This window comes from Acipenser ruthenus, chromosome 56, assembly GCF_902713425.1.
Source record: "Acipenser ruthenus chromosome 56, fAciRut3.2 maternal haplotype, whole genome shotgun sequence".
Classification (NCBI taxonomy): Eukaryota; Metazoa; Chordata; class Actinopteri; order Acipenseriformes; family Acipenseridae; genus Acipenser; species Acipenser ruthenus.
The window spans coordinates 5,969,905-5,982,723 of record NC_081244.1 but is presented as its reverse complement, the minus strand read 5'-3'; the positions used below and the strand labels follow the sequence as shown (position 1 = coordinate 5,982,723).

The 12,819-nt window shown below is 40.9% G+C and overlaps 1 protein-coding gene across 4 annotated transcripts in view; it reads left to right on the top strand.

Moving 5' to 3' along the window:
* pnck (pregnancy up-regulated nonubiquitous CaM kinase) overlaps positions 1–12,819 on the top strand; it is a 29,739-nt gene that overhangs the window by 13,380 nt on the left and 3,540 nt on the right. Inside the window, exons 2-9 of one of the 4 annotated variants that reach the window (XM_059017485.1) lie at positions 2,400–2,450; positions 3,536–3,827; positions 8,954–9,056; positions 9,339–9,470; positions 10,090–10,164; positions 11,434–11,572; positions 12,006–12,129; positions 12,510–12,585. In XM_059017485.1, the coding sequence (XP_058873468.1) occupies positions 8,980–9,056; positions 9,339–9,470; positions 10,090–10,164; positions 11,434–11,572; positions 12,006–12,129; positions 12,510–12,585 (623 nt within the window). In that variant the 5' untranslated portion in view covers positions 2,400–2,450; positions 3,536–3,827; positions 8,954–8,979. Of the gene's footprint in view, positions 1–2,399; positions 2,451–3,535; positions 3,828–7,438; positions 7,674–7,707; positions 7,947–8,953; positions 9,057–9,338; positions 9,471–10,089; positions 10,165–11,433; positions 11,573–12,005; positions 12,130–12,509; positions 12,586–12,819 lie in introns of those variants that run through there. The other 3 variants (XM_059017487.1, XM_034006918.3, XM_059017486.1) reach the window with 3 other exon arrangements.

Sequence of the window (12,819 nt, the reverse complement as noted above, 5' to 3'; positions counted from 1 at the left end):
TGACGTTTTAATGCGTGAAATATTGAAAATAGCTAGACACATCATAAATATATGAGTTTTGTCTCCATTACTTTATATGGGGGAAAAGATATCCGTCTTCCATAGGGGGACGAGAAACCCCCCAACCCAAAAAAAAAAACAGATCCACAGACTAGAAAAGAGCGTTTTTGTTTTTTCGTCCACCTATAGGGTCGTTCATTTTGAATTAGCTGGGAAACACGACCACCAGCACTAGGGAAGTTAATATTTCACAGTTTAAAGGTTTGCCAAATGTTAAAGGTTTAAAATGTTTCTAAATATTTAAACGTGGGCAAAAACGAGCATGTCACATAGTGAGGTCAGCCGTAGTGTTTTGTTTACACAGTGTTTTTATAAACGGTGTATGTGTGTGAATTTGAGAAGCTGCACAAATTGAAACATATAAACGCAATATCTTTCTTTCTTTCTTTCTTTCTTTCTTTCTTTCTTTCTTTCTTTCTTTATATCAAAAAAACTAAAACAATACATTCTCCTGATTGAATTAACATATGTTATCAACCAAAGTCATTGTATTTTATCTTGCTCTTAATTGTAATTATTCCTTGTACTGTGATTCTTGAAATGTATTTTTTGTTTACGAATGTAAGTCGCCCTGGATAAGGGCGTCTGCTAAGAAATAAATAATAATAATAATAATAATAATAATAATAATAATAATAATAATAATGTTGTGAAGTAGTTTCTTTCTCAAAGTGAGAATTTCATCCACCACGTACGTCAATTTTATATATAAATAAAGACAAACACAGCAGTACGATTGCGCACACAGCGACGTTTCAAATAACGCACAATATACACTCATCGCTGTATATTGTATGTATATTTAGTTTTTAATTGTTACAGTGCTTTGTACAAGACTGTATATACGATTGAAAGCCTATAGCCTCCTATATTTAGATCTGAATTTTGTTTGTATCAACCTCTGCGTTTTAATGTAATTATTATTATTATTATTATTATTATTATTATTATTATTATTATTATTATTATTATTAATATTATTATTATTATTATTATTAAAAACTATTTTCTGGACTAAGTCATCATCGCAAATCATAACTAATATTTTAAATAACAGAATTCCTATACGATTTCCTTTGAAAGCGCTTTCAATTAGCCTTTACTAACTTTTTGCCTTTTAAAAACACCGCACCAATACTATTGGTCTAGCGAATTTAAAGGGACATTTTTTCTGTTTACATTATGTTGATCACGCTGTATAGTTAACGGTTTTAGGATATATATTTTTTAAAATCTTACTTTTCAAAAATCTTTAACATCACGATCGCTACTTAATGCTTATCTCTAGCAACCGTTACCTCTCAAAAAGTGTCTGCTACCAAAACTAGGACGTATCACACCCGTCTGAAATTGAAATAAGTAAATAAATCTGTCAAATCTTTTTGCTGTTTAGGTTTTTTTTTTTAATTTTTTAATTTATTTTTTATCATAATTCCAAAATACTGAGCAAGGCGCCTGGTTGCCATTGGCAACTGCGGAAGGCCCACGACACGCGACACTATTATTATTATTATTATTATTATTATTATTATTATTATTATTATTATTATTATTATTATTATTATCCACGGTTTATTTTAATGTATGTATGTCTGTTTTATTAACTCCCCGTGTTTTGTTTTATAAAGGAAGTATTCAGTGAGGAAAGTATTGTATTTAAATAATTATTTAATAACTGGAACAGAGAACGATACACCAGGTGACTTTTAGAAGCACACAATAAAAATAAGCCAGTTAAAATTAAGCAGCTTGAGGTTTTGAAAAATATAACGTTACCCGTCCCCACGTGTTGCCACAACCGTTTAAATAACGTACCTGTCATTTTTATTTTCATTGTGAACATCCTGACAACTTTTTACACTTATAACTTTGAAGTCTGTTTCAAAGCTCTTTACAAAATGTCTGCTCTAGTGCACTGATAGTGTCAGGATTATTGCCCACATTGTCAAACAAGTAACACAGCGATAACGATCCAGGATGTGGTACTGGACTGAAAAGCCAGAGGACTTGTTGTTATGTTTTGGTTTTTTTTTTTCTTAGTGTTTTAGAGGACAGATCTCGAACCCCAGTGCACTAGAACGGACATTTTGAAAAGAGCTCTGAAACAGACTTCAAAGTTATAAGCGTAAAAAGTTGTCAGGATGCTAAAAATGAAAATAAAAACGACAGGTACGTTATTTAAACAGTTGTAGCAACACGTGGGGACGGGGAACGCTATATTTTTTCGGAACCCGACTACTTCCTCTTTAAGATAACCCAGTCTTGCTGTCCTCTATTTTTCTGTGTTGTTATATAAGGTGGAAATGCTGTTGCTAATTCTAGCCTCCTTTTTTCCCCAGCAAGGCAGTGCATCACTGAAGCATGGAGCTGCAGGCTTTCTATGAATAGAGGTCAGTGTAAACATTATCCAGTCAGGTCTACTGTACAGTGAACACAGTGTTCTGTATTACCAAGGTACTGGGATGGAAATAAGAATTGTATAGCAGGTTCACCCATTCCTGGTTTTATTACATGATTAGACGCAGAGTGTACAGATTACAAAATATAATTTGTGAGGGAGGGAAGCTACAGTTGGGTTTTTACTGGAGCAATCTAGGTAAAGCACCTTGCTCAAGGGTACAACAGCAGTGTCCCCGACCTTGGATTGAACCCACAACCCTCCGGTCAAGAGTCCAGAGCCCTAACCACTACTCCACACTGCTGCCCCAATCATTCCTACACCTCCAGATCTCCGAGCCACCCCCTGAAGGAGCCGCCTCCCATCACCTCCCAGTAGAAAATAAAAACTTGGCCATCATCTTCAGTCTGCTGTTTGAGGGTGTTGACCGCCTTACGTAACTCTGTGTCAAGTTTAACACGTGTACATTTGTGCTTTGGAATCAAACAAAGGTCCGATAAAGTTTAAATCACGAGTCTGGATACACCCAAGGCACATCTGTACAACTCAGCACCCTCTGAGCAAACTGAGAGATAATCTACAGAGTACTACACCCCACTAGCTGATGCAAATGAACTATGAACCTCGCTTATCTACCTCACTTGCTTTTAAAGATACAGTCACCGATTTGTAAAGGCTCATTAACCACAGCAGGCGAATCAGTAACACTGAACTGTAACCTACAGTGTCTGCCAATGTGTCCATCTGGAAAAAACATTTTGGGGCATCAGGTGTTGTCACTCCAGTTATCCTGTTGACTCTAGGGACCGTATCACAACGATACTAGCTCTGGTTACTGATTTGTAATAACAATCTCGGGTTAGAAGCAAATCTGTCCTAGCATGAAAGTGTTTGTTTCTCAGTGGCTGCCTCTAATCGTGTTGAGAGTGCATTTCTTTCTGCGGCGCACTTTGCTGCATCTGTCATACAAAGAGTGCAAGAGAAAGCGGGCTTTCAACTTGAGACAGCCAGCAGACATTTAGGAAACACACATTAAATCCATCCATCCATTATCATTAACCACTTACTCCTTTACAGGGTCGCGGTGAGCCGGAGTCTAACCCAGCATACACAGGGTGCAAGACGAGACTACACCCTGGACGGGACACCAGTCCATCGCAGGACACACACACACACAGAGGGCAATTTAGAGTGACCAATCAACCTGGACAGCATGTCTTTGGACTGTGGGAGGAAACCAGAGTACCACGTGAACAGTGCAAACTCCACGCAGACAGTACCCTAGGCTGGATTCGAACCCAGGACCCTGGCGCTGTGAGGCGCTAACCACTGCACCACCGTGTCGCCCGCATTAAATCTAAAAAAAAAGGTATTAATACACTTAATCCATTTATTTAGACCCTGTTGTGGTTTAAACGTTTTTGATTGTCGTTGAAATTGAGAGCTACACTCTCAGCGAAATCAGAAACATTGCTGCGTGTGTCTTAGACTGTATATGTTCCACTACAGTAAGTCCATTCTAGAAATGTGTTTTCTTTATTGTTCTGCACCAAGAGGCTTGTGAGTTAGGTCTGTCTGCCCCTCCTAATCCCCAAAAGATTTAGAAATGATTTAAAACGTTGAGTTTTAGTAACTGTGGCATTGCCTCTCTCTATTTTTCTCTCCCTCTCAGTTCCACTCTCTTGTCTGTTGCTCTCGTTATTATTATTTATTTCTTAGCAGACGCCCTTATCCAGGGCGACTTACAATTGTTACAAGATATCACATTATTTTTACCCCCCATTTATACAGTTGTTTTTTTACTGGAGCAATCTAGGTAAAGTACCTTGCTCAAGGGTACAGCAGCAGTGTCCCCCCACCTGAGATTGAACCCACGACCCTCTGGTCAAGAGTCCAGAGCCCTAACCACTACTCCACACTGCTGCCCTAGCTATGCAGACCCTTAAGCTTTTCCATACAGCTTTACAGAATGCCTCAACTTTGTTGCCTTCATGTTTTTTACCCATCTCTTCTTAGAAATGTACATATTCAATCTCGAGTCCAGCCCACTTAGTATCACGGATGTTAATTCTTACTCTCTGCTTATTAAAACCACCCTGAAATAACCTGGCCAGAATCTAATGTCAATGGGGACACACTTCTGATAATAAAAGCTAAGCCATTCATTCGTTCAGAGTAATCAGGGACCAGGGGTATACCAGGAGAACATGCCCCAAACCCAGTCTGGGTAGCCAGTTCCTAATAAAGTGTCCAGGCAGTGCATATTTTGAAACGTTTCATGAACCCAGGCTAAATCCCTCACTGATGCTTTGTATTAATATCTGTAAGCATTGCTGTGATTTTAAAATAACACGACGTGACTCTAAATTTAGCATAGAATTGCCTCGTGATCTTTTAACAGCTGCATCAAGGGATTTCCCCCACCCAACTTAGCACCAGAATAACTAGGACTCAATGTGTGTCGATTTCAATCAGCAGCAGATCTGGGATCAAATCCATTTCAATCAGGGCTGTCTGTCTGTCAGATCTCCCCTCACTGGTGCTGAAAGTCACCTAACGCGCGTCCAATGAGAAAGGACGCGAGTGAGAGAGTTATCTCATACTGTCAGGGGAGCATTCATTTATTACATTGTTGAATTCATTTATAAATAGCGATTATACAAAAGCGTGACGCGTGGCTGTTATGTCATTTTCAGTTGCAGATTGGACTGCAGACTGCAGGTGGAACTGGCAACAGCCCCAGTTTGATATTGGGAACGAGATGAGAGTTTTACCCATGGTGTGCGTTTAACATGCCTAGTGCTTGAAGGGCAAATGGTAGACCAGCACCAAGATCCCTGTACCTTCCCTGCTTTGCAAATAGGATTGATATCGTCTTTCCCAAAATACTCACTCAGCATAGTGACACCAATACACATGTGGCACCCAAATGCATCTATTTGTGGATTATGAGTAATGTTATATTGCATTTTGCAAGACTACTGCTGTAAGATAAATCCCCAGCATTGCCCATTCACTGCAATGGCGCCAACGCTGCGGGGATAAAATATTTAAAGTCTAAAAATATGTTTTAAAGATTCTGTTCAATTTTGTTGTCCGAGTACGATGGGCCCGCCCCTTTAGAATGTGAACAAAGTTGGGTAGCTCCGCCCATTAGTATCTGCTCAGACTCTGATTGGCTTAAACTGAAGGAAACTGGTTTCAGGAGACTGCCACTGCACGGCACACCAGGGGAGAGACTCAGGGTTCGACACAGCCACCTCAAACGAGGTCTCCTGGAAACAGGTGTCAAGCCGCTGTTTTACTGCTGCACCAGAACATGACACCGTGACATGACCCACTTCTTTGAAATTTAATTGATCAGTCACAAAGATGATGAACATTTAATTTAAGAAATATTTGCATCAGACAAACATTTTATTGTACTCTCTACCTCTCTCTCTCTTCTCTGTCTCTCTCTCTCCTTCTCTTTCTCTCTCTCTCTCTCTCTCTCTATGAGGTTGCGTTTTACAAATTACTTCTTGTAAAGAAATAGGCTGCATTTGTATTGTACAGGAGGCTATGTGGTCCAGTGGTTAAAGAAACAGGCTTGTAACCAGGAGGTCCCCGGTTCAAATCCCACCTCAGCCACTGACTCATTGTGTGACCCTGAGCAAGTCACTTCACCTCCTTGTGCTCCGTCTTTCGGGTGAGACGTAATTGTAAGTGACTCTGCAGCTGATGCACAGTTCACACACCCTAGTCTCTGTAAGTCGCCTTGGATAACGGCGTCTGCTAAATAAATAAATAATAATAATTGTTGTTGACTTCTGTTTCATGGCTAAAAAATCATAGCTTAATGTTCTGCTGCCCTCCTGTGGTTAAAAAGTGTTACTGCTTCTAGAAGAATTTGGACAAAATATTAGACACGCCTTCAGTGTGCTGCACGGTTTATGTTACTTTGATATTTTCTCTCAGGGAATACAGACTGTGTAGGGAAGCAATTAAAAAGGCCCTTTTTTTTAAATAGCGAAAAGTGTACAAATTAAAGGCGGTTATGATTAGGTTGTGCTGGTGAGACACTGTGTTTGGGTCTCGTCAGCCAGCTTTCCTCCCTCACATATTACATTGGACCCACGCTGGTATGACTCACCTGGCACGCTTTTGCTAGACACTAATCCCCATAGGGTGTAATGCAGTTCTCTGATTGGCAAACAGACCTGAATCAGATTGTTGCCTGACAAGGATCGCATTGCAGACCAGACCCTGTAGAGATATGCACTTAAAAGCCTAGAGGTTGTATTAGACAAGTCAGGGAGATTAAGAACAGTAGGGGTTTGTAAGCAGAGGTGCCACGTAGGTCTTTAGTGAACATGCTTGGATTTTAAATGTTTTTAGAAATATTTTTAGTATGTTTCAGGGGCAGCAGTGTGGAGTAGTGGTCAGGGCTCTGGACGCTTGACCGGAGGGTCGTGCAGCAAACTGGTTTTATTTTCTTCAGTTTTAGTTGTTTTTGACGTTAGGGAGGGATTGCGGAGATGTCAGTCGGGGGGAGCCAACGCTAGATTCCCCAAGGGAATGTCCTTACCAAGTTCCATCACAGTCAGACCAGCGGTTCAATAGATATATGTAAAAACTATAAGCATGGGGGTCCCAAGTGCCTCGCCTGTCATACAGTCAGGGGAGCGTCGGTTCCTTGTCCCCCAGGGAGCGGTAGCTCATCCACTGTGGAGTTCCTGGATTTAAAAAGGTGACTGGCTTGCCTTCAGTTCTCCTTATTATTATTATTATTATTATTATTATTATTATTATTATTAATATGAGATTATACACACAGCTATTTTAAAAAGGTCGGAGCTGAGCTTGAGGTATAAAAACTCTTTACGACGTTGGGTTTATCACAGGATAAACAGATTCTGTGCTGTGGGGTATACCAAACTGGAATGCCTATAGAAGTATGTGGCGATAGGCATCTACCTGCCCCTCCCACAGCGCCACAGCATTCCCTGGCATTCTGTGCACACTGTCTCTTTAAGAGTCAGCTTGCTTGTGGCATATGAGTGGGAAGACAAGGTCGCTGGTGAAAGAATGTGATTTTCAAATAAAGAATTAAGAGAGAGAGAGAGAGAGAGAGAGAGAGAGAGAGAGAGAGAGAGACGGAGAGAAAGACAGAGACTAACAGGGGCTTAGAAGGAGCGCACTGATCGTAGAAGCTAAATCCTAAACGACAAAGCAGGTACTGGCGCCCTCATTAAAATCACAGTAGTTTTACTGGCATGGGGTTAGGCGGTGCAGACGGGTAATGGGGTAAAGCAGACCTAACCTGAGGGTGACTGGTCTTCAGAGGCAGATAGCGAGCGGTGATTCTCAGAGGGGGCTCAGTCTAGCGCTGGTAATGCAGAGAATAGCATAATGTAATGTAATGTGGCGTTTGTCTCAATCTGCATTTTCTCAATAGAGACTCTTGGATTTAAGACTAGCAAGGAGAGCATATTAAATTCTGCAGCGTGTGAGTTCTGTGGGAAAGCTTAGTGCTCATGCACACTTGTCATGTTTGGGTGTTGCCTGTGTCTTTATATATGATGTATTCAACAGATTGTCTTTAACTGGTTTTTGCTTTAACTATAATTAGGTTTTCAATTATAATAATTGGCAATAATTAGCAATGAATGGGTTTAATGCGAAATATGTTGATTGCCCAAATACTTTTGTCAAAGTATGAAATTATTTATTTTGCATTTCATGTATGTTATGTAACAATTTAATAATTTGTAGTTTTATTATGAAGACGAATCTAATTTATATCTTTCAGTAGAACAATTAGAAATGATAGAAATCACTTGCTTTGTGGTTTTTCTCTTTTTTTTTTAACTGCCCAAATACTTTTGTTTATGACTTTGTGTGTGTGTGTGTGTGCGTGTGTGTGTCTGTGTGTGTGTGTGTGTCTGTGTGTGTGTGTGTGTGTGTGTGTGTGTGTGTGTGTGTGCGTGTGTGTGTGTGTGTGTGTCTGTGTGTGTGTGTGTGTGTGTGTGTGTCTGTGTGTGTGTGTGTGTCTGTGTGTGTGTCTGTGTGTGTGTGTGTGTGTGCGTGTGTGTCTGTGTGTGTGTCTGTGTGTGTGTGTGTGTCTGTGTGTCTGTGTGTGTGTGTGTCTGTGTGTGTGTGTGTGTGTGTGTGTGTGTGTGTGTGTGTGCGTGTGTGTGTGTGTGTGTGTCTGTGTGTGTGTGTGTGTGTGTGTGTGTCTGTGTGTGTGTGTGTGTCTGTGTGTGTGTCTGTGTGTGTGTCTGTGTGTGTGTCTGTGTCTGTGTGTGTGTGTGTGTGTGTGTGTGTGTGTGCGTGTGTGTGTCTGTGTGTGTGTGTGTGTCTGTGTGTGTGTGTGTGTGTCTGTGTGTGTGTCTGTGTGTGTGTGTGTGTGTGTGTGTGTCTGTGTGTGTGTCTGTGTGTGTGTGTGTGTCTGTGTGTGTGTGTGTGTGTCTGTGTGTGTGTGTGTGTCTGTGTGTGTGTGTGTGTCTGTGTCAGGCCAGATCCTCGCCTCGTGGGTGAAGATGCCTCTTATTAAAGACCGTCAGAAGAAGACAGAGGATATCTCTGCAGTCTACGACATGAAGGAGAAGCTGGGGGAGTGAGTAGCCGCCAATGTCTGTCTGCAGTGCCACTGTAGTGCCACTGTCTGTCTGCATTGCCAGTGTAGCGCCACTGTCTGTCTGCAGTGCCAATGTCTGTCTGCAGTGCCACTGTAGCGCCACTGTCTGTCTGCAGTGCCACTGTCTATCTGCAGTGCCACTGCAGCGCCACTGTCTGTCTGCAGTGCCACTGTCTGTTTGCAGTGCCACTGTAGTGCCACTGTTTGCATTTCCATTTATTGAAGAGTGTGTGGTTTGTTTGTTTTTTGTAATTCTTGCAGAGGCTCGTTCTCTGAAGTGAGGCTGGCTCAGGACCGGCGCACCCAGAAGCTTGTAGCTGTGAAGTGCATCCAGAAGAGGGCGCTAAAGGGCAAGGAGGCCATGCTGGAGAATGAGATTGCTGTCCTTCACAAGTGAGAGCCAGCTCTGTGCTAATATAAAGCTTTGGTTGATTTCAAGTGATAGAATTTGCAACCTGAATTAAGAGCCTGTCAATGTCTGGACTGTACAGCGACAGCCAAAGATTTTAGAATTGCGACATAATTAAAATAAATAAATAAATAAATACAAATTTAAAATATATATAAACATAATTTATATATTTTATTTAATCATGTAATCAAAGAAACTACAACACGATATCGCAAAAGTCTACCGGAAGCCATAATAGCAGTACAGTAGAATTTCATGTTAGATTTCGAAATGTCACATTTTTCAATTTTGTCATATATGATAAACTACAATATGTAATTCAATATGTTAACGTGACGTTATCCAGCAGGTTTCATTCGACTTTGTGAAACAAAATTAGTTCATTCTATAGGGGGATGCAAAAGTTTTTGGCCAGAGCTGTAGATACAATCATTTATTGATAATGACAAACAGTTTTTCACCCAAACAGCGATCGCAAGTAGACGTCTTATTTGGCTGGTTGTGAGAAAAAGACTCTAAGCCACCTGCTTCACAACTGTGAAAGAATCTCCTGTTGTTGAATTCTTTTAAAAGCAATTTTCTGTCTTTGTTTGCTTGCAGAATCAAACACGACAACATCGTCTCCCTTGAAGAGATCTACGAAACCCCGGCAGAGCTCTATCTCGTGATGACGCTGTGAGTACCCTTCGGGATGCTCAGCGGTTGCTATGGAGATAATCCCTAGCACTATTTTATATACATTACTGGGGTGCTGCCTCTGGGATCAGTCTCCCAAATATCCCGATATTGATTATTTTTAAATGGATGAAGAACGGAAAGGATATTATTGCACCCCTAAAATGTTCATTTTGTTTTTGTTCGCTGTTGTGCGTCGCTTTTGTGATTGTCGCAAAATCAAAACCAACAGTTTTATATAATAAAACTATACTCTTGTGGTAAAGAAACATTCAAAACAGCTGCAAAGCTGCTTACTACCCCTTTCTTAACATTTTGCATCACCTAGAATTTTAAGATCGAGACATAATTAAAAATAAAAACAAAGTATGTGAACATAATTTAGATGTTTTATTTAACATCATTTAATCAAAGAAACTACAAAATTATATTGGCAAAAGTTTACCTGAAGCCATAATAGTAATACAGTATTGGACTCTTGACCGGAGGGTCGTGGGTTCAATCCCAGGTGTCCTCTGTTTTAAGCCTGAGAACTTGCTGTATGACACTGCATTCGAAGACTCCAAAATTGTCATCAGTGATTTTGGACTGTCCAAAATGGAGGACCAGGGACTGCTGTCCACTGCATGCGGGACACCTGCTTATGTAGGTGAGGACCCAAAAACTACACCTCCAGGGGACAGGGGTCAATAAGAAGGGAAATTTGCCCACAAGCGACAGCCAAAAAGGGAGGGTCGTGGGTTCAATCCCAGGTGGGGGACACTGCTGCTGTACCCTTGAGCAAGGTACTTTACCTAGATTGCTCCAGTAAAAACCCAACTGTATAAATGGGTAATTGTATGTAAAAAATAATGTGATATGTTGTAACAATTGTAAGTCGCCCTGGATAAGGGCGTCTGCTAAGAAATAAATAATAATAATAATCTTGGTAGACCATTTGTCACAAATGGTAAACGATTTATCAATTATGATCTAGGTCTAGTGGATTCAAAACTAGCTGTGAACTAAACGTTTGAAGAAATAAATAAAATGGCCAGGTTGTGAATATGAATTCATCCCTCACCACATGCACGCTAATAATAAACGATATAACTGATGTAACTGTAATTTAGTTTCTCTGAGGTTAACAGAAAATGATGCTGTAAAGTTGGGAGCACGATGCCTCTGTGTCTTCAAACTAGGCTTCCTGAAATCAAGTTTCAAGCCGCTGTTCCTGAAAAAGGAGATTTTATGTTCCCTCAGTTTGATTTTTCCCGTGTTCGTGGGCAGGGTGACCGGAGGCGAGCTGCTGGATCGAATCCTGGTTCGTGGGACGTACACGGAGAAAGACGCCAGTAGTGTGGTTGGACAGGTTCTGGACGCGGTGCTCTACCTTCACAACATGGGCATCGTCCACAGGGACCTCAAGGTATGGACAGCGTAACCAAGCAACCGTGAAGGGTTTTTTTTTAAAACATATTCTCATTTTGTTTGATCATTTAATGAACAGTTCTGTGCTGTGGGTGCTGTCGACTGAAAACGAGACATTTTGTATTTGAATTGAAAGCGATGGTCTGAGGAGTCGAATGGGTCAGAGTTCAAGTATGATTTTCCTCTAGAGGAATTATCTCTTTTTGACATCACTACTGTGGTATTGTGCCTTTTTTTTCAAATGGTTCAGGATGCAAAAGTTATAAGCTTTGTGTATGACAAAAATGTATTTCAATATATTAACGTGACATTATTCAGCAGGTTTCATTCGACTTTATGGAGCAAAATGAGTTCATTCTATAGGGGGAGGATGCAACACTTTTGGCCAGAGCTGTATCTCTGTACTCTTTTGTTTGTATCTCTGTTTTAAGCCTGAGAACTTGCTGTATGACACTGCATTCGAAGACTCCAAAATTGTCATCAGTGATTTTGGACTGTCCAAAATGGAGGACCAGGGACTGCTGTCCACTGCATGCGGGACACCTGCTTATGTAGGTGAGGACCCAAAAACTACACCTCCAGGGGACAGGGGTCAATAAGAAGGGAAATTTGCCCACAAGCGACAGCCAAAAAGGGAGGGTCGTGGGTTCAATCCCAGGTGGGGGACACTGCTGCTGTACCCTTGAGCAAGGTACTTTACCTAGATTGCTCCAGTAAAAACCCAACTGTATAAATGGGGAATTGTATGTAAAAATAATGTGATATCTTGTAAAATTGTAAATCGCACTGGATAAGGGCGTCTGCTAAGAAATAAATAATAATAATAATAATAATAATAATAATAATAATAACCAAGTGTGGCATTGTCGATCTGCAACCAGAGAGGGCGCTGTTTCTTTCCATTCACCCCTGCGTCTCTGTTTATTTACTTTCAGCTCCAGAGCTGTTGGAACAGAAGACTTATGGGAAGGCGGTGGACTGCTGGGCAGTGGGAGTCATCGCCTATATTCTGTAAGGAAACCTGGCTTTAGTATTTGTGCAGATGGAGCTACCAACTGTCCCTCGTTATTGACGACGCTCTGTTTTCTCACCCAGCCCAGGGATTTAGAATAGAAAAACCTGCTTTTTTTTTTTTTTTTAGTGTCACAGACCCCCATAAAGTGTGAACAGAAGCCACTTTGGTTTGCTGTATCACATGTAGAAGGCATGCTCACAAATTAACATGTAGAAGGCATGCTCACAAAT